At 35.5% G+C, this 22,092-nt stretch overlaps 2 protein-coding genes across 11 annotated transcripts in view; both read right to left on the reverse strand.

Annotated features, from left to right (window-relative positions):
* Positions 1 to 990: 990 nt before the first annotated feature.
* On the reverse strand, positions 991 to 6,760 carry IP3K1 (inositol-trisphosphate 3-kinase-like protein). The gene is made up of 6 exons (XM_019054705.2): positions 6,267 to 6,760; positions 4,637 to 4,877; positions 3,782 to 3,957; positions 2,904 to 3,038; positions 1,983 to 2,156; positions 991 to 1,343 (listed from the first exon to the last, which is right to left on the reverse strand). Exons 1-6 carry the CDS (start codon positions 6,465 to 6,467, stop codon positions 1,119 to 1,121), a joined length of 1,152 nt encoding a protein of 383 aa, XP_018910250.2. The 5' UTR covers positions 6,468 to 6,760; the 3' UTR covers positions 991 to 1,118.
* A 673-nt stretch (positions 6,761 to 7,433) lies between these two features.
* milt (trafficking kinesin-binding protein milt) overlaps positions 7,434 to 22,092 on the reverse strand; it is a 104,622-nt gene continuing 89,963 nt past the window's right edge. For all 10 annotated transcript variants that reach the window (XM_019054703.2, XM_019054696.2, XM_019054702.2 and 7 more), the window contains 8 exons: positions 20,470 to 20,609; positions 19,335 to 19,636; positions 18,403 to 18,687; positions 17,523 to 17,775; positions 16,192 to 16,466; positions 14,940 to 15,202; positions 14,541 to 14,650; positions 7,434 to 13,888 (listed from right to left, as the gene is read on the reverse strand). In XM_019054703.2, the coding sequence (XP_018910248.1) occupies positions 13,496 to 13,888; positions 14,541 to 14,650; positions 14,940 to 15,202; positions 16,192 to 16,466; positions 17,523 to 17,775; positions 18,403 to 18,687; positions 19,335 to 19,636; positions 20,470 to 20,609 (2,021 nt within the window). In that variant the 3' untranslated portion in view covers positions 7,434 to 13,495. The remainder of the gene's footprint in view (positions 13,889 to 14,540; positions 14,651 to 14,939; positions 15,203 to 16,191; positions 16,467 to 17,522; positions 17,776 to 18,402; positions 18,688 to 19,334; positions 19,637 to 20,469; positions 20,610 to 22,092) is intronic.

Here is a 22,092-nt window from a genome sequence, read left to right on the forward strand (position 1 = left end):
TGCTTTTACTGAAAGATGTCAATGTGAGTTATAACTGATTATGATGAAATTTGTTAAAATGAGCTTTGAGGTTGAAGCTCAATTTGTTCAGAGCGGCAACAAAACCTATTTAAGTAAGGGTTACGAAAGTTTATTTTCAGTTTTCTGAACTAAGCAATTCCTAGTACTGTTGCCTATGAAAATTCGGTCAAAATTTTACGCCATACTTTGCGTTTTGATTACCTATGTTGATGCCTTAGAAATGAATCTTCCTGGACAAGCAATAGCTCCTCAGCAAACTTCATCTGTTAATTTCTCAAATTCTCAATATACTAAATACACCCTATAGTATCTAAATTTGGACTGCTCTAATGTGGGCAGTTGTTGGAGTCTTACTTCTTCTTTTTTTTTTTTTTTTTTCATTTTAATTTCATTATTTTTTCAATTTTCTTGTGATTTAATCACATAACTTTGCAGTGTGATACAAAAAAAATTCACAGTAAAATTTGCCTCACCAACAATTAAGAATACTTTGAAGAAAAGTCAAGTAACCTTTAAGAGGCTTTTTGAATCCTGCATGGTCTTGTGGAATCTTAAACAGGGTGTCCAATAGTTTTTTTCCATTTTGGGAAATCCTGATTTTTCTTGATTTCTAACTGCTAAATCCTGATTTCAAAATTTTTCCAAATCCTTATCAAATCCTGATTTTTTGCAGAGAAAAATTAAAATTTCTGCATAGGCGTATGCAAAAGCAAAAAAAATCCGATCGGACAGCTGACTTTTCTCAAACCCTGATTTTACGACAGATTTTTCCTCAAACCCTGATGAAATTGGGATTAAATTCTGAATGACCTCAAATCCTGATGGAATCAGGAAAATCGGGATGATCCTGATGCTAGACACCCTGTTAAAGAATTTAGGCTGTGGAGCATAACAAAACTTCTTTCATCTCCACCTTCATAATTACAATGAGTGGTCAGGTTTTTACTCAGGAAAAGAAAAAAAAACAGATTTAATAAAGTATTTTTATGAAAAAGCATACAAAAACTATTCACATTTTATACAGAAGTAAGTACATTAAGTAGAAATTCAGGTGGATTTGGCGATACTGATAGGACGGCTTTACTTGAGTTGAAAAATTAATCATAGACTTGAACGGCTACTTCCTTTAGTTTTAAATTTTCTATTATGTTTATCAAGTTATCAAGGCCGATGAGAAGGCCTTCTTCGTGGTTCCCAGGGGTCCAGGGCGTTCGATGATTGACTGAGAGTCCATCCGGTACAGGCCTTGTTTTCCCAAAATCGATGAGCCAAGCGCCGACTTTCGAATTGTCATGGATGATTAGAATACTGCTGCCAACCACCTAAAAAGGATTAACCAAATTTTGAGCGATCAAAAATTAACCGCGTAAATGTGAGATACTTGAGATCTCTAATCATAAAAAAGGCCATTTGATTGAAGTTTCGAAGTCAAAAAAATTTTATCATCACAATTAGGTCTCAAGAGTTTCAGTTATAACAATAAATTGGTCATGAGGTTTGTTAGAAAGCACGGTGAATGATGCTGTTAACCGTGGTGCTACATGTAGTTGGTACCTATTACCCATTCTGCCGTGCTATGAAAAAATTGTACAATCGTTCGAACGTTACCAAATTTTCCCTGATGAATTCTTCTTATTGCAAAAAGTTATGAATATTTTTCTTTTCAGTTACTTCAGATCGTATTGTGAGGACAATTCGCTGAAAAATTGAAAGAAGTACATTTACAAAATTCCCTAAAAGTTCATACTTAATAACAAGGAATTTGGCAATACCCGAAAGCTCATACAATGTTTTATCTTAGTACAACAGCATAGGTACAGTCTTGAAGTTTCAGTTAATGTTTTTTTTTTTTTTTTTTTTTTTTCAAAGGACGCAGTATCAAAACATGATTCTATGACTGACCTATTGCTCTTATTGAAAACTAATTGCAATTATTCTAAACAGGACCCAGAATGGCTTACCTCGTGGGTTTTAAAATACTGAGTTTGCTCCAGCTTATTCCTGATATTCCTGAGAATTGTGACCAATTGAGATCGAGCTTTTTCCTTCTCCTGAAGGAAAAGTTTCAGTGTGTTTTGAACGTCCTCTATACTTTTCACCCTCTGTAGGTTACTTCGAGGTGGCTCTCCGCTCAACTAAAGAATAAGTGAGGGAAAAACAATATGATAAGTGGTGTGGTGTAGCTATAGGTGATCGATTGGAATTGATTTTCGGTGGGCTGTTCAAATCCCTTACAGATGACTAAATTTGGAAAATTATTAAATTTGAAACAATAATGACAAAAGGCAAAATTGCATTTTGGTCTGAAAATGATGTTTGTAAAATTATGCAAGAAAAGAAAGCCTTGTTTCCGATTGCATTTATAAAGCATTCAAATGGCCGTTCCTGTAAAACCCCGGCTGTAATAACACAACAAATGGTAGAAAAGGAGGATTTGGATTAAAATTAATGATTGGGCATAATATGACCTAAAAAAACTGATAAAGTTCGATTTAAATGTATCAAAATTCATATTCTTAGGGCCAGAGGCTCTTTCTATCAAATGAGAGGTTTCACTCTGTGTTATACAGGGTAAAAAATCATATCTGCTGCGAGAAAAGCAGGTCTGGCTGGACCTAAAATTACACCTATTCTAATGAAGAGAATCATGCACACATAATATGCGCAGATTCCCTCCTTCCCTGGTGCTCATTTCTTTCATAGATTGGAAAATGACGACTGATTTAATCAATTAAAACAATATAATAAGAGAATGATGATTGGAGAGCAGTTTTGCAAGACCAAGAAGCAATAAATAAGCTTCTGAGAAAGGTTTTTCTATCATTTTCCATGTGGAACCTTCTTTCTGGCTTTGAAAATTTAAAAAATGTAGGATAACTAACCTTTATAGCCTCTATGCGGAAACCTTGACTGCAAGTAGAACTTTGATTCTCTCTGAACTGCATGTACCGTAGTTTGGTGACTGCTTGAAGTTGCTTTTCCTCTTCAGTAGGAGCATCAGGATCAATCGCTACCATCTTCACAGATCATGGAAAAAAGAAAAGAAAACTTTCACTCAGTTCTAAATTCCTTTCCAAGCAAATATTCCCAAGTAGCATGGGGTTCTATCTTCTGTCTAGCACTAATTTAGAAATGGTCTATTTTTTAGACAGAGAAATAAAATAGAAAGAAAATGGAAAGAAAATAGATTATCAAGTAGAAGTAAGAAAATTATTAAAAAACTTCTATTTTCTGTCTATGTTCCGGACACTAAATACAAGGAAAGCAGACAATTCTGTTGTCTACATTCTGTGTTTTTTTTTTTTCTCTTTTCTGAATTTTAAATTTCTAGGAGATAGATAAAGAAAATATCCAATTTTTCTCTATTTTCCATCAGGTTTTTTAATATTTTTCTTAAGGAAATAGCCCTATCAATTTTCTAGACGGAAAATAGATCCATTTTGTAGACAGGAAATAGACCTATTTTCTTTGGTAAATAGTGGCACTCACTTTAAATTTTCTGTCTAATAACCATAATGCTAACTACTTATTCTTTATTTTCTAAATTATTTTCATTAATTTTGTTTCCATAAAATATTTTCATTTTGCTACTTGGGTTGACACGAAAAGCCTCTATCAGCGATTGAGCAGATTGTTTTGTAAATGGAGGTAGTTAATAGTCTTTTTGGCACTTAATATTCCTGTTTGTGTGTGGATGGAAGAATATCCTATGTGCCAACTTTTTCGTGACAAAATTAGGAGTGACTTGTTTCGTACTTACTTTTTTATACAGATCTTGTCTTGCAGTGGTGTTCTGAACTTCTGATTCCAAGAACGTGCGCACACCTAACTTGATGTCCATCACTTGGGGGTCCTCAAATCCGTCAAGGAGATCTTGAAGTTCAATGAAAGTCTGTCCATCGTGTTCTACTGTCCGCAGATGACGAGGTATCACATCTGTGAAGAAAAAAACTTTTTAAACTGGCAGAATAATCTGTGAAACACATGTTACACATACTGACAAAACACATAGTGATAATAATAATTAATTTAACATTTTTACAAAAGCATTAATTTTTTGGGTTTTTTTGAGATGGAATAAAAAAATACAGAGTCCTGGATCAAAAATTCTCTTCAACAAATAATAGAAAATAAACTGTATGTCATTTTAAAGACAAAAGCTGGATAGGAATAACTGAGATAGGTAGCTATTAATTAGCATGTATAGCTGATTGAGGTATCGAAGTGGATGTATCCATCAAGAGATTGAGAAAATTGCAAAAGCTTATTTTTTAGAGAGGCCTGATTTTGGAAGAAAATGTATGGTAAGATGACTCCCCACTTTATTCATGAACTTTAACTTGAACGAGATTAAAGAAACTGTAACTATACTACCTTCTCAGCAAAGATTCTTTATAAATTATCAAAAAACCAAAAAAGTTGAAAAAATTTGTCCACTGAGTTTCAACCAGAGTACTCCCTTAATTTTGTATTTTCCCGCATACATCCTTTCCCTCTTTTATAGTATGAAATACTATAAAGAGTAGAATATAGTATAACCATACAAATTAGATCTTGTAATGTGCTTAACTAATCCATTAGAAAGAAAATGAAAGCAAGATTAGGTGAAGCGTACTTTTCAGCGTGGGCTCTTTCGACAAGGCTTCGTATACATCTCTCTCCGTTGAGTCGCTACATTTTTTCCAAATAGTGCCTGGTCCTGCAACCGCAAAACAATCCGGGTGTCCAGAAAGCTGGAACCACTCCGGATGTGACTCTGTAGACGACCACGCCAGTTGGACATCATTTGACTCGCTGCTCTTTTTTGACAATCGACTGAGTACGTTGCTTGTTCGCTCCATGGATCCACGCTCATTCTGAAAAACAAACAAAATTCCATTTGAGAAATAAGATTTAAAATTATTTATGCAATTAACCTTTACTGTTTTTTTCTCCCATCAGATTCCAAGAATGTTCCCCTACTGTGAAAAGTATTTGAATGTCATCTTAAAACTGTAATTGTTTTTGAGGAATCATGGCAAATTTCCAGCTGCCTAAACTGAAGGGGGGTTTACCCTCTTTATTGGTAAGAGGTAATGAAGGGGATGCCAATTGATGGTACAAGTGGCATTTTAAAATGTATTCTTGATATTTACTTGATAAATATCAATTCTTGGTTCGCCTCTTTTGAATAGATAATCAGTGAGGGTGAGATAAACAGTTAAAAAACGGAGTCAGCTTTTCGAAAAATTGATTTCGATGAGCAGAGGGGTACTGCACACATCCAGTTGGTGCACGTTCCAAGGTTTGAACTTTAAATGGCATATTACAAATCAAAATCTTTTAAAGGAAGCTGATCGATATTATTTCTTGGAATTTTTTTCGATTTTCCTAAGGCTTACAAAGAAAATTCTGTGAGAACATGGAACGATATTACTGTTTATTTTTCGGAGGAAAAAAAAATTAATTTGAAGTACCTCAATCAATACATGTTTTTTGAACATTTTAGACCAAGACGATCAATGTTTGCACATTGAAAAAAAGTTTTTTGGTGCAAATTGTTTGATAATTCTAGTCCTGGCCAGGACGATTAGCGAGGAAAATTCACTATTGAAATTCAACTAAAAGTTCACGTTGAGAGAAGTCTCCTTCTGATAAAAATCTAAACTGACACAATTTTCTTGGAAATTAATGATTTTCCTTTTCTTCCATCAAATTATTTTCTCAAATATAAGCTCAATTCCGGTTGAGGGGGCTTCCAACAAGGGCAGATGAATTGCAGATAATTTTCAATTGAAAGTCCTGCTTCTTCAAAACGCATTAGAAGATTTTCAGGGGTTATTTTTCTAGTGCTTTTGGAAATCTGTTACATCCAACATTTTAGAATGATTTACACACGAATTAATCTTTACGTAAAATAATGCTGAGCTAGGCAGAAACCGGGTGATGTTTTTAACTCCTTTCTTAATAAAAAATATAGAGGTTGTTCAAGGGTACTTTTGAAAATATTTTTTTTGCATTTCTTTAAATTACTATGGAACCCAAGATCAAACAAAACTTTGAAGAATCGTCCTAGTTTAGTGCGCTCATATGGAGGCGAACTCTTCATTCTCTTCAGTCTCTCACTTTACGTTTTCTCAGGATTCACTTTCACTTCATAGGTCAGTCTGTGTTTTGGTACCCAAAATACATTTTAACAGAAATAATCAACTAGCAGTCGGTCATAGGCTAATGAGTTTTAATAGCTGTGTCGAAAAAATTGAGACCTCTAGTGAGCGGAGGAGGTAAGAGACGTTCTCCTGTTTCAGAAAAAACAAGTTTGAAATTTTCAGATTACATTTGATCCAAAGGGCCATAAATTGTTTACACTGAAATTGGAAAGGTTGAAATTGAACTCTTGGGGTCAAACTTTCTTGCAAAGGAATCTTTGAAACATAAGCCCGTGTCACACTATCAAAATACTCCATCAAAATGTCAAGGTCAAGTACTTTGATTGGTCCTAGTCATCGAATAAGTCAATCACAACACCTGACCTTGATATTTTGATGGAGCTTTGATATTTTGATGGCTAGCTTTGATAGTGTGACACAGGCTATCGTCTACTCAAAATCATTAATAATTTTATTTTTTGGAAAATTTAACTTCATTCATCCAATTAAAAACTCTTACAAAGCCTTCTCTCACTTCTTTCAAAGCATAAAATCCATGAGCGAGTTCAGACTCATGTAAATACTGTGCAAATAAAAATATTGGATTTATCTCTTGGGAAACATTTTCATGAAAATATGAACATTTGTTGAGAATCGATCAGTTGCTCATATTCCAGAATTATTTAAAAACACTCAATTTGCACAGATTGGATAAAAGTAATAAATGCAGTTCTATCGCAACAACTTTACACCACACATGGACAGAGATATCTTCTTGTGAAAATCACCATAGACGGCAGCCCCACTTTGTTGGTGCCTAGATTTGTTTTATCCACCTTGGTAATTTCAGTAATATACGCAACTTTAGTCGGATCTTGTTATAACGTTCCTTGAAATGAACAACGTTCATTTTCTTTGAGTCTCAGTCAGTTGTTTCCTATAATAGCGTTTCTCAAAAGAACATTTTTCCGGAAACAACATTCTATTTTAGATTCCCCTTCGAAAACATTATTATAGGGTACGACTGTATTACAAATAATAGATGGGGGAGAAAGTGGCAATATACACCTACGCGGTGGATGATGTCAGTCCCTATCTATGTTAATTTGAGACATAAGAATAAGCATTTGGATTAAAGTCACATTTTCAATTATTCTGCGATATGATCAAGTACTGGTCCATTACAATCTCTCAAGAAAAACTTATAGCTTCTCACACGATGAATTCAACGATGAAACTCCTTGTTTTTCCTAAACTTAACACTGAACATGAAAAAAACAAGAGGAAATTCAGATTCTATTTATTAGAAGGAATTTATTTTCAGAGGATTTCTGAAATTATGGAACAAAATAAATAAAATAATTAGTAGTACATTATTTGTTACAATAACAATAAAAACAAGTAGCAAGCACCTAAAGAAAAAATAACAGACGCTTCGGATAGAGACAGACAGAGACTAGAGAAAAACCAATGATGATACAAATTTAGCATGAAGCTTCTCCCCAATTACTTTTTAATTTCTTCCCGTATCACTAAAAATTTACGCATAGTTGTGAGCAAAATTGTGGAAAAAAAGTAAATTAAGGCATGGGATCAAAAGGAAAATAGAATTATCATAATTATATCAGGCCATTCATAAAATACTTAACGCTTTAAGGGAGGAGAAAGCTCAAGGAGAGCTCGAATTATGCCATTTGGTTTTCATATGTTACAGGATAGTGACCTACAGTACAATGGCGTTACGAGGTAGGCGGGTCGGAACTCCCTAAATTTAGTAATACAAGTATTTCATCAGTGGCCGTTAGCAGAAAAAAAAGTAATAAAAATTCATCTTTCCAGTTTCTTGATTCTTCTAAAGTTAAAGGAAAAATTCTAGCTTAAAATTGTTTCATTACCTAACTTAACAATTCTGTACAGTTGGGGCAAACATTTACATATACTCAGAATAGATTTATGGAACACTTACACAGAAATATTCTTCGATTCTTATGGCGAAATAGCACTTTGAAAACAAGTATGATACAACTTTGAACTCGACCGAAAAGCATCAAGTCCAAAAATGGTAACATTTCCATTAATAAATTAATAGTATTTTTATTTAGCCACGCTAGTCTATAGAAAAATAAACTTGAGGTACATTAGTGACATTCAAAAACTAGGGCACGAGGAGACAAAACAAGTCTGAAGCATCAAAAGCACTGGAGAGAGCATTCAATAATAAATGCCATCAAATATCAGGGACATATGTTGGACCCCAAAAACTGAAAAATCCAATCTCAGGCTGAGAATGTTGCCAAGTTTCAGACAAAGGATGTTTTACGGAACACATTCTTACTCACGGGCAAAAATAATTCCGTGTATACTTGAGTGAATAATTTAATTTTTCCAGCGTTATCAAACAGTTTCTAAAAATTTTCTTGATTTGATCGCACTGCTCTTGCAGTCTTCAAAGCAGCGACTGAACCAGGAAAATTTTTGATAACGTGGATCAACCTAAATGCAAGATTTCTATGATTATTGCACTCAATTCTGAGCATTGGCTGACCTGTGCATATAAATTTTAGTTTTTGACACCAAGTATATACATTTTTATCTAGCAAAGAAGAATAATACACAAGTATGATTTTCTAGCTAGATTACGGCAGTTATTCAGGAAGAAACAAAGAGTATGTTTATCTCAGGCAAAACGTTCTAAAAAGATTTGCTAGTGTAAGAAATTACACGCTCTTGGTCGACAAAGCAGCACAGGGATACTCTGATTGAGTCATATGCAAGAGGAAAGTTGTTATACAAACCTGAAGCAACGTTACAAATTAGAAACAGGAAAGAGATTAGCAAGGAATGGCGTCAAAAAATAAAATTAGCTATCAGATGCTTTCATTAGCTTCATTTACTCTTTCTTCCTCTCCGGTTGAAAAAAGAGAAGCTGACGGATGGAAATAATAAAAGAAGCGAACATAAAAACTTGAGAAATCCAACTTCAAATCCACCAGGTTTAATTGGACACATCGCAATGAATGGATGCTAAAATTTATGGAAGATGATTCCTAACCGTTTGGAAATTTTACGTCATGCTCACCAAAGTCTTTAACTCTGATTTTGCACCTTAGAAAAAAGGCTTATCAAACACACACATTAAGCTCTGGCAGTTAGCACAAAATTACAGAAAAAGGAAGAAACTCTCGTTCAAAATTTTCCGAAGAGTGAGCAAGTCTTCAATTCCAAAAACATCAACAAAAGGAAACTTAGAGATACACTAACCTAACAGTCTTCCGAAACCTACAACCTATGGATTAAAACTTTTGAAGGAATCATAAGTGATTGCAAACATGAAATGAAGCTAGTAAAACAATGCAAGACTTTAGCGCAAATGGCACGAAAGCACACATCTTGCTCCAAGGAACGATAACCCTTGAGAGAAGCACAATCAAATCTTTCCAAAGTAAAAACTCACAAGGGTAAAAATTTTCGACATAAAATAAATATCCACCCTGTAAGAGTTCATTGTGTACAATTCCGTTTGGTTAAACCTCCCTATAACTAGAGTCAGTGCCTAACAATACCATACGAGGTCTGTTAGATTAGAAACCGGATTTTGGTCATAACTAGCCCACAATGCGTCCAAATTACGTTTTCTTGAGCTTTTCTGATAGCTGAAAATATATTTAAGAACGCTACGTTCACAAATTTGAAAAATCCTAATCAGCTTTGTTGGTATGTGGCTTGAAGTAAGGCAACCTCAAGAGTGTTTTGCGATTTTTATGTTTGACCGAACTTGTCTCTCTTTTTTCGGTCTTGCACTATATTTTTCAACCCACAAGGACGATTGGAGTTTCGTATCCATATCGTAGCCGTACACTAAAGTATTGTCACCGAAAATTATCCTATCCAAAAATGTAGGATCATTGTTGGAACGTTCAAGCAGCTAAAGGGAAATTGACATTTGGTTGGATTTTTGTTCAACGGACAACAATCAAGGGGCAAATGTACCTGAAACTCGACGCGTGTCTACATATTCTATCAAAATTGTATGTACAGAGCCTTCAGAAATATTACTCTGTTCAACAAGCTCGAAACGACCATTTTCGAGCTTTTTTGCCCTAACTTCTTTCACTTGACAAATGTCAGTTGCCGTTGAGGGTCGATTCCCATGCTCCTCATCTTTGACGAACTCCTGACCAGTTTTGAATCATTTAACCCATTCAAAACAGTGGAAACATCTCATACAATGATCATGGTAAACTTTACTTAGCATATACCAAAAGTTTCGGTACAAGGTATACCGAGTTTAAAACAAAATTTAATGTTGAATCTTTGCTCCATCAATGATCGCATGATGAAAATCGCAAAACGCACCTGACTTACTCGTATTCAAGATGACACAGAATAAACACTAATCAAAATAAACAAAATCTGTGAACGTAGCGTTCTTAAGTATATTTCCAGCTATCAGGAAAGCTCAAGAAAACCTAATTCGGACGCATTGTGGGCTAGTTATGACCAAAATCCGGTTGCTAATCTAACAGACCTCGTATGAACACCCGAACAACATAAAAATTAGAAATACTTGGGCGCTGTTTCAGTATCACTCGACATTGTTTCGCTTCGTTCTGTAACTTGAAAAATAACTGTTTCCAAAATTATCAAATGTTCATACTTTGAATTCGAATCCTCAATTTTCAAAGGACAACATCATTCAAATTGAAAAATAACACTGCAGGAACTAAAACTGAAATGAAGCAGAAATTTGACTTCCAGGGATGATGAAAAAACTCTACCCTGAATAGAGCCTACCCAATGAAAACGGATGCTTTCATGTCCTTTAAAAAAGCTCTGGGTAGAGAGTCATATATTCTGCCAACAATCGGAACTGTCGATTATCATGGCCAAAAATTTGTCCCTTTAAAAGCTGACGAACCGAATCATCAAACGAACACAAAATTTAATCTTTGATTGCAGCATCGTAAAGTAACAGAAAAGCACGAATTCCCGGACTATGAAAAAATTATTATTGCATGGCTAATTTCAAGTTAACAGAGAGCATCGGAAAAAGCGAGAGGAAAGCGAAACTTAGCCGCTGAATTGGCGGACTCTAGAGCTGAACGGATAAATTGTCAGTTGCCACGGCAGCAAGTGAAAACAGCACTTTCCAAAGGAAGTTATGAAGCTAAAAATGCCATTCATGACTTGGGTGTTGATTTCAAAAACTAAATCATTGAGGTTATTCGGTTAATTAAGAATAAAAAATCATTTGGTTGGGTACTTTAAATACTTCAGGTTCATCCTGTCATCGCAAAAAAACAAAAGCCTACGGTTTTACGACAATAAGATATAGCATTACTAAAATTTTACTTAACTAGTACTCAGGGAATTTTGTTCCTTGATCTCCATTAATGCCACAAATCATGTCTTCAGAGACTAACTTAACAATTAAGATGATATAATTAGCTTGAATTTTTATACTGTAGAATTACAAGGAATACAATAAAAAGACTTAATTAGCTACTATTTCAACATTTCTTGAATTTCTTTGGATAAAAACTTTAGGTGGAACTAGGAAACTTCCATCCGAAGGTATGTCTAGCGAAAAATGTTTCGGAAGTAAAATGGCACTGTTGTACTGGTTTGCCGATGCGGCAACCAAGTTCGAGACGATTCATGTTGCAAAACTGAGCCAATAATTTTCTTACCAACCCAAGCGCAAAAATGCATGTTTCAAGGGAAAAGGAGAAAACTATGACATTAGATGTGCACTCAGTTTTTCAAGCCCAAAAAATGTTTGTGTCTAAAAAATACCTATTGAAACTGAGCTGGAAAGATTAAACGTACACCCAACAGCAAATTATTATCCGTTTTTCCCGAAACTTGAATTTTGGCGCTCAGGCCCTTGAGAAAAATATCGGTTCGATTCTTCCAGAGATTATCGCATAATGAGCTCCACTATTTGCCATCCTAAGTAAAAACTCACCTTTCAGCTTGGGAAACAGACTTGGAGGAAAATTAAGATAAATACTTGGCTTCTTTTGTTCTTCTGAAATACTTTCATGATTCACTATGATGAAAAAGCGCCTTCTGGATATAGAGGATGGAAGCGAGGAGCCCTTCCAATTGAAGGAATCAACTCTTAAAATGTTGAAGTCGGAGCAATCTAAGCCTTTGTAATAGGTAACTGATACTTCTTCTGATGGTTAGGAATCATTAGCAGTTACAGAACTACAGGTCTGAAATAGGATAAGTATTAATAGAACCTTGGTACAGGGCTTCTAATAATGTAACAATAGAAAACAGAAAAATCACAAAAAATTAAAAACTGATGGAACTTTAGACAATTATGCTAACAATATATTTTGCTCAACTAATGTAATGCTGGGAATTCTATTTTAGTAAAAAATATATAAACAAGTCTATTTACTTTGTCTTCTCTTCATCTCATTTTCTATTATTTTTTCTTTACCGCACGCTGTTCAATAAGAACAAGTAATAAAAATATTTTGATCTAATCAAAATTATCACAAATTAAATAACTATAGTAGCTGTGGAAGGGGCGTCCAAGAGAGGGGCAAATTTTAACTGACTGATCATCAGGAAAGTGTACTAAAATTTATTACAGCGGTCGTTCTGACACAAACTTGAAACTTTCAATGATAATTGTTAATATTTCTACAAATTAATTTTTTTTCAAAGAATCTGTGAAATGTTTTTCCTTCAATTTTTTTTACTTTACTAGAGATTGTACAGGATTTATCCTTCAAAATTTTCCGCTAAAGAACACATAATTTTACACAATTTGACTGAAACTTGACATAAATTTAATGTAAATATTTTGAAACTGACTTTTTCTGAGTTTTAAAACACAAAAATAATAAACTTGAAACGTACAAGAGAGGTTACACGGTATTGCCACATGTGATTGATCAATAAATAAAAATATTCCAGGTATTTAGGATATATTTGGGGGAAAAAAGAGGGAGAAATTAATGAATGTGGTAAGCGCGAAAAAATGTTACCAACTGTAAATTATGGCATGAAAAAAGAAATTTTCCGGTTAGAACAAAAATTTACAACCAAGAGACGAAAATTTTCTGAGGCGATCGGAAAAAAAAAACAAATTTTGCGGTTAAGAAAATTAATCACTAATCAGTCTACCTCGCCTGTTGCTAAAAAAAACACTCATGGGATAATCTCATAATTTCAGTCATAATTTTTTCCGGAACACGCAAAATTTGTAATAGGTAGGTCTGACATTTTGTTTTTCTGATAGTTGGACACCCCTTCGACAAAACAAATGCCCTAAAAACATGGAAACAAAAATAAGAAAGTCTAGGCGATTTCTACAACTCCTCTCTCTACAGGAGACCGCCCTTCCTCCCGAACAAGACCTTGTTGAGCGTTCCGAGGGCGGGCGAGGAGGTGCTTTGAGCTGCCGTTGTTGGTGGGTTTGCAGCATCGTTCTTCTGCAGACTAGAGACAGACCCTAAAACCACGCCCAGGTCTTGGCGTTGCTTCCCGGATGTCGGGCGCCTTCTCGCATTGTTCGGTAAACTTTTGAGCCTGGATTCCAAGATTCCGCTTCCTGGTTTTCCAGGAATCCCAAGGCACGAGCTTGTGGCGTCGATTGTTGATGGCTTGCTCAGCTGCGAGCAGATATCTGAGATATTTGTGTCCGATGCTGTTGTTGACATTAGGGTATTAACACCAATTCGCTCAATCGTTTCTACAAGTTTAATTTCTCCTAGGGGCTGAAAAAACGTGAAATATGACAAGATTAGGTAGGCTCATTTCTTTAAAAAAAAAAGCGTAAAGTGTTTGAGTAATCTAAATGGTGCAATAATAGGTTTTAAATTCATATTTGACAGAAACTTTCCAATTATCTGACAGACCAATAATCCAGAGTACTGGATGGGCTTAGAATACAAATATTTTCTAATTTCAAATCTGAGAGATACTAAGAAATGATACTGTGTATTTTTCTATTTAGAAAATAAAACATGACAGAAAGTTTGCAACGCTACAAACCGGGAAACGCATTTCTGCAATTTCACCGTTAATTTGGATAGCATTTAGCAAAAAAGGAACCAGCGTGATTACAGCGTTTTCAAAATCGTGCAACTTCTTTTTTTCTTTTAAAAAGTCCAAAATATGTGTTCAGCATTCAAACTTACACAATTATTTTCCTTTAAAATTATCCATTTTTTGGTGGGATGCAAAAACTTTTTGCTGTTTTGGGAGACTTTTTAGATGATTATGAAGAAGCAACAATTTAACAACAGTGGAATTGCACTGGTTTATTTTTCCTAAATGTGATTCGTTTGTTCGAGACCCTTGTAAAAATATCGATGACAAAATATTCCAGAAAATTGCATTGAAAACGATGCATCTTAGATCACTTACTTTTTTGTCAGGTGTAGAATCACGATGGCGACTTGTACTTCGCGATCTGTGAGATGATGACCCGGTTAAAGTTCGTCTCAGAAGTTTAGCACCACTGGACATTAAGTAACCTATGAAAAACAGGGGAAAAAAAGATTTGAGACTTCTCATAACTTATGCTGACGACTAAAATCAATTAAATAAGACAATAAAGCTACCTTTTCTTTTAAAAGATCTAACTGACTAAGTCAGTAGAGAATTGAAGTGGCAGCATAGAATAGAATGTATTTTTTGGCATAAGATTTCATTTAAGAGGTGCTAACAATATCTCTGTTTTGAGTTTTTTGGTGTTGAGGCCTTAATTCCTGGAAACCATCACACATAGAAACACCTTAAAATCTAAATAACCCTGTAACTTACTTGGTAAAGTAAATGGACTAAAAGTGGGAGAGGGGCTGCGAGACCTCGTGGGGCTGTTGCAAGGGGTCGCTGTTGGAGAGAAACGTGGAGTAACGAAGGTTGAAGGAGTCGCAGCTTGAATGCCTCGCTCATTTAGTAACTTGGCAAGACCCAGGCCAGTTGAGAATGTCGAACACGAGTTGCGTCGCGAACGAGACAAAGGAGTAGGCGCTACACTACTCGCTCGACTATTGGCTGCCGTCGACATCCTACTTCCTGCGATGCTGCGAACATGAAAAAAAACAAGTGATTAGTTGTGATAGTTCCACCTTTAGTTAGAAGAAAATTAAAAGCATCAAAGACAATGCAAGTATGTGACCTTCCATGGAGATAGAAATCTTACAATATAGAGAAAATTTGTCTGGGGAGAAAACATAATTATGTTGCAAGGAGAAATCGGATTTATAGATTTATACAGAAATTCTTTCTGCTTATCTAAAAAATGAGTTAAGAGTGATTGAATTCAATTTATAGCGATACAGGGAATAAAGTCACTCTTTGATTTGAACATTTCCTGCCTTAAAAATGGATATAATAAATTTTAAAAACTTTTTTCTCGAGACAATGTTTTTCTGAGCAGCAAACTTTCCACTGTCGAAACTTTGATGTGGTTCCACAATTTTAAGCGTCTTTTTTTGTCTCAAAATATTCACAGATCACACCTATGTAAAACTTTCGGTTTGGTTATCTGTACCAAACATTATGCCCGCTTTTTGCACTTTCGCTCACTTGCATAGCCCTATCGATTTCTCTGCAGGTAGGGAGCATGTCTTAAAATGAAAAAAAAAAGACTGGGTATAAAATTCAGTTGGAAATTTTTACATTTGACATTAGTATGACATGTTGTCATTTTCGAGACAAAGGACCATAACTACTTTTCACTTGGCCTTTCCTTTTACAATTGTATTTTTACTCAGACTAATGAACACTTATCCTTATGAATTTCAAAAAATTTTTGATGGATTATTAAAATACAAAAATTGACAAAATTTGGACAGATACTGCGCAGTCTTTATCATGTGAGCAAAGGAACTGTGTAAGTAAATTTTACAACCTTAGAATTGAGATTCGTTCCTTTATCTGGGAAACAATGTTTGAAGCATTCTTCTGTAACTTAAACTGTTGTGGTAACAAGTAGTCCCAGTTGTAAGCTTGCGCAGAAGATCAAGGGTAACAAAAGAAAAAAACGCGGCTACATGAGCGCAATATTTACCTGGCCGAGACACTGGTATTATCATCAGGATGCATAACGGTACTGTTGGTGTAAGTATAAATTGTGCCGGAATTTTGGAAGCTCTTTCCAGGGTGTATCACTTCATCATCCTCTTCAACATCGTCCAATGTGAATACGTGAAGACCAAGTGCTTCTAGGTCTTTACCACCGCGGATTTTGATTCCTGGCTTCTCATCGAGTAAGCCCCCCATTGAAGGTGTTGCTAACTGACTCCACTGTTGCAGAGTTTGAGATCCCTCCATGGGCTTCACAATCTGAGGACAAAGTGAGAAAATTTATTTATTTATTTATTTATTTGTCGCGTTTTTTTTTTTTTTTTTTTTTTTTTTTTTTTTTTTTTGGACAGGAGAGATAGTTTTGCCAGGGTTTGAATCTGAGTTGTACTGATCAGTACAATTCTGTTTTTCTTTTTCCTGCTAAGGTTTTAAAAATCTTGTCTTCTAATAGCTTCCCCCTATTTCCCCTCAGCTTATATATTTGTTTTTCTTCCTTAAAGAGAAGAATGCATAGCTTCATAGGAAAACATACAATATATTTTCTTATAGAGGATGAACTCCTATTTATCCAACACCTATCAGGGATTAAAAAAATAATACACAAAAATAGCCTGAATGATTCAAAGAAAAACAAACGTGAGAACAAGGAAATGGGTAAACAGGGGTAGGATACATATAAAATGCCTGGGGTGTTTTGGGGTGGTCTCGACCACTTTGTCAACCAGGAAAATACAAAAATTACAAAATATAAAATCTGAGGGTTTTGATTTCATGTTAGTATCATTCTTGTTTGTGTGTTTCCTGGTTGATGAAGGGGTTGAGGCAACACTAAAACGTCTTAAGAATTTTGTGGGTATTTGAGTCGTTGACCCATTTTCTTGTGTACATTTTTCGACGATTGAACTGGAAAAATACACAAGTGTACTGTTGTGTTCTCAAAGTTAAACTCGTGCTTCAATCTTTGATATTCTCTACCTCTTTTTCTTTTTTTCTTTTTTTTTTTTTTTACAAAATTTACAAATGATATTCTTGAGTGGGCAAAGAGAAATTAACTAAATTGTCACTATAACTAATATGTAATATTTTTTTTAAAAAAAAACCAAAAATAAGAGGACGTCTGTAGATCTGCAAAACAAGGTGCGTGTTTTTCTCTTTTTAAATTCATCGTATTGAGATTTGACATCCGACAATGGATCATTTAACATTTATATTTTGAATAATGTTAGCAATAACTAAATTCTGAGTATATTGACACGTCGGTTGCTTTTGCCATGAATGAAATTCAACAAGAGTTTGGAACGCAACATTACGAACCTGCAATTTTTCAGGAAGACGCCAAGGAGTGCTCATACTCATGCCGAAACCGAAGGGGAAAGCGCCACTGCTCCCCGTGGACATGATCGAGTCAGGAGTTCGTGGGGTTTCTGATGGTTCGAAGACATGCGAACTGAAAACACCGCTGCTTAGTTGTCGGCGTCGTGCCGCGACTTCACCGGGTGTAAGTTTATTAAGTGCAGCGGCCAAATCTTCAGAGCCAGGAATCCCAGGAACGCCAGCCGCAGATGACCTGCATAAAAAATGCTCAATGTTATAATTGATGATTACATTTAGTCAACAAATGAAGAGCTATAAAGACCATGGTGTCTTGAATGCTTGACCATTCTCATTTCTTGATTTTTAAGAGCTTGTTCCCTGATAAGAAACAAAAATTTTCTCCAACTCCCCCAGGATTTTCTTGAAACGAACCATCAAATTTTGTTATCTTTCAGCTGATTTTTTGGCACACAGCCAAATTTTTTAGTTCAAAGAGTGTTCCTGATATTTATATTATCAGGTCAATGAAAACCTTTCTGTTGTTATGATGATTTACAGATTCAAATATGTCGTTCAAGAGGTTATTCAATGACAGCATTCAATGTAATAATGATTGATAATGCACTCTTAATACAGCAGTACTCCAGCATAATTTTTAAACTGTTCATTTGATGCCCCTTCATTCTTACCTCAACTACATTTTTTTTTTTTTTTTTTTATTTTTTATTTTTAACATTACAGTTTGAAAAGACTCAATGTTCGATTTGGCACAATTGCATAATTTTCATTTTTTAACACTACTAGACATTTATTAAAACAATTATTTTCAAAGTATAAAACCTAGTATTTTGAAAACGTTGAAAAATAGGAAAGGACTTACGGGTAGTTGTAGAAGTCATCAATGCTAGAATCGGAATCAGTCAAGCCTGCGGAATCTAATGTTATTGATGAGAGACGATGAGATCTTGAGCCGGAGTTGGAGAAGTGGGAGCTCATACGAGGCTGCGACGACGATGTCATTAGAAGGTCACTAGACATAGGTTTGTATAGACTGGGCTTCATCAATGGATCAGGATATGGGCTGCAATCGGAACTTCGACCGCTGGAAATAGTACTTCCTCGTGAGGCACATCTGACAGTGTCGAACACTTTCTTATAATGAGGTCTGTAATATAAAAAAAAATACTGAGAGACTGAGAAAGAATACTTATTAGCAAATTTGAAGGGGAATTTTATGTTGTCAATTTCATGTTGGAAGAGGAATGGCTTTTTTGAGCTTTCGGATAAAGATACTGTTTATTTGATGCAAGGGTCAACTGATGATTTTATTCTTCCTAAAAATTACACAAAAGCAGTAATTCAACAAAATTTGATTGGTATTACGATGTTTATTTATGATTCAAACCTGTCGACTGATGATGCAACTTTAGGTACATTAAGGGAGCATTTATAAATTACATAACGCACTTTTTCAGCATTTTTTACCGCTCCTTTTCTCCCTTCTAATGCTTTTGTGATGTACGTTCCAATCCTACAAAACATAAAAACAAAATAGCGTAAGGCTCTTCTCAACTCCACTCCCCCTTGAGCATTGTGGAATTTATGCACGGCCTCTAATGGCACAAATTCTAACTAATCTGCTTGCAACTTACTTTTTGAATACTTCAAAAATTTTAGAGAGAAACTTAAATACTGGATTTTTAATCTGACTCAACAAACTTTCTGAATTTGCTTCCTTGCAAGAGGGTCCTTATTTCTGGAGAGGATTCGCTACTTGTTAAAAGGTATTTAAAGAAAAAATCTTTGACTTACAGTCCACGCTCAGTACTGATTCCGGAATCCAAACTGAGCTCCGAAAAAAGTGAGCTTTCCAACTCCATGGCCAATGAGTCCGATTGGTAAGTTTGAGGCTGAAGCGAAGCGTAAAGCAATCCACCTTTGGCCGTTGGCTGATTCTTTTTCTGCAGTTGTTTGAGGGCTTCTTGAGTGTCGTGTAAGAAACCAAGCACCTCGGCATACCTCTCTTTTAATTCTGCTAATTCAGTAGTTAATTCTTCCTGGGTTTGTTTTGCAAAACCAAGGATATTGCTTAGGTCCTCATTTGACATGGTCAGCTGTGAAAATGGACAGGAACTAAATTATTACCGGATTACAACCACAAAAATTTGGAGTAAAATTCACTGAGGGAGACAGAACGATATGATTTATCACATTGTGTACTTTTAAAATTGATGAATTGAATTAAAGGAGAGGAAATTTTTGAGAGAATATTGACTAATTTAGTTAAGAACTCTGCTAATGTATAAAAAGACACCTGTAAATATTTAAAAAATATTATAGACATGCAAAGTGCAGAGTATCTACATCTACAGACTCAACAGGAAAACATTCCTTGACTATTCCTGTTTTTCCCTGGCCAAAAAAATCAAATTTTTCTGACTTTCCACATCAACAGTTATATAAATAGAGCAGAAAAGGAAACAATGTTGGCATTAATTTCACTACGAACGTCATTGAATGTGAACCTTTTTTCTTCGGGTAAAAATCATCAGCTTACAAGAATTGGCAATTTTTGATTGAAAATTATTCCTTTGTTCACTATGCAGAACATAACTCCGGGCATTAAAATAATTGTAAGACACTACTTGATTATGTGGAGAGCGCTGATGTTTTCCTCAGATTTCAAATTTCCAGTTTTTTCATGAAATTCCCTGAATTTTTCTTCATTTCCTTGACCTAACAAAACTCCCTGAAAATTATCTGTTTTTCAGGTTTCTCAGACTGGTAGACACTCTGGGATAATTATGCCAAATGGAAGTTTGAATACACCTTTAGCTTTTGCCATTAGAGGATAATATTTCATGGAGCATGGAGACAGTATTACAAGGCTAAAAGTTGGCAAGTAGTTAAAATAATGAATTTTTAGAGTAGATGAGAAAATACTTACATCATTGTACTTTTGCTCTAAAACAGTGAGTTTCTCTTGTAATGTACTGGCTAAGTTTTGTGCCGTTCTTGCCTCCTCTCTGCATCGGTCCGCCTCTTCCGTTAAACAACTGACATCTACTCTGGCAGCGGTTAATTGCTCTGGAAAGAACAAAAACTTCATTAAAGTCATTGCCATTAGAGAAAAAAGTGCATCTTTTTGATAAAAGTTAGGGGAAAACAGTGGAAAACATGTTTCACCTTAGAATTGTCTCCTTTAGAAAGATTCTACTTTGAGCCAATCCCTTGAGACTTCTGAAGAATGAGCTAAAAAAGAAATCTTAGGCTGCTGGAAGGTCAAGGTACTCTCCATGTCGAGATATAAAGCTTGACTCTCATTTCCATTCATCCCTTACTCCAGAGTTCACATTGGTCATGCATCTTTCAGAGCCAACTGACCTCCATCGTCAAATTCGCATGTGGAGCGTCCACTTTCAGGAAATAAAAATGTTCCATTGTCAAAGAAGATGTTTCTTAAACCAATGGATGAAGTAAATGACAGGCCTAATTATCTACCAATCGTGACATTCAGTGTAAGGCATCGGATTGACATGAGGAAAATTTCAAAGATAGATGACAAAGGACCCCGCACGGTTCTTATGGAAAATTGCCCTCGGTCAAATGCGTTGAAACTTCAGTATGTTGTGCAGCATGTCATCATGAACAAAAGTTCCAATAGGCCAAACAAGATCCCATGTGCGGTTTTCGAGATATTCGCCGTTTTATGTGCGTAAACGGAGGTTTCGCGCGCTCCCGCCGGAGCCATACCATTGTGCGGCGCCGCTCGTGCCCTTCCCTCCCAGTCACTCTCCGCTGCCCCGCCGCCCATACCTTGGCTCCTCTATCGCTCCAACTCCGACGCTCACGAGGCTGCGCCCATCATTACCGCACCGCACCCGCACGCCGTCTTCTTACGCGGACTCTTCTTCGGCCATGTCGCCTCTTTTTCTCATCGATCCTTTCTCTAAGTCTTCAAAAACGTTTAAGAAGTCCATTTTTACTAAACATGATAATGCTAATAACACAAATAATACAAAAAGAGAGGAAAAACATATGATAATCCATGCGAAAGTACGTAGGAGAGTTGGAATGCCTAAGAGACGTTAAATAAAACAAACTTTTTTTTATTTTCTTCCCTCTTCCTTTCTTTCTTTTTTTTCTTCATTTTTCTCATGTGGAAGCAGTGAAAGTAACTTCTGTTGGAAGATGATGTTGATGTTTTTTCTTTTTTTTTTTCTTTCTTTCAATAATGACGTGGCGGAGGTTGAGGGTAATTAGTCGGCTGACGATGCTCAAGTAGGAATTAAGTTTGCTTTAGTCTTGACTTAGCTGAACCGCACCAATGGAGGAGGAGAGAGGGATCATTAATAACTGAACTCAAGGAAGAGAGATGTCCATTTAGGCGTAAATGGTCACATCTTAAGTCGCTATCCTCTAATCAGATCGTACATCCAAGACAAACTCCATAGAGATGATGAAAAAGAGTTGCAGGTCGACCGTAACATTCATGCGCGTACGCGGCTTTTTGTGAGTACGAGTTTTCTCCAGGTTCCATAAAAAAGACATTAAAGATGCGGCTGGAAGA

The sequence above is a fragment of the Bemisia tabaci genome, chromosome 8, assembly GCF_918797505.1.
Source record: "Bemisia tabaci chromosome 8, PGI_BMITA_v3".
NCBI classification, from domain to species: domain Eukaryota; kingdom Metazoa; phylum Arthropoda; class Insecta; order Hemiptera; family Aleyrodidae; genus Bemisia; species Bemisia tabaci.

What these genes read in the sequence shown, in the direction of transcription:
- IP3K1 (XM_019054705.2), bottom strand. Translation starts at nt 6,467, where the DNA reads ATGGAGTATTTTGATAGTGTGACACGGGCTTATGTTTCAAAGATTCCT. An exon ending in GAAAGAGCCCACGCTGAAAA is followed by an intron (nt 3,958 to 4,636) that starts GTACGCTTCACC and finishes TTTTCTTCACAG; the next exon opens with ATGTGATACCTCGTCATCTG. An exon ending in AGTATTTTAAAACCCACGAG is followed by an intron (nt 1,344 to 1,982) that starts GTAAGCCATTCT and finishes AATCCTTTTTAG; the next exon opens with GTGGTTGGCAGCAGTATTCT.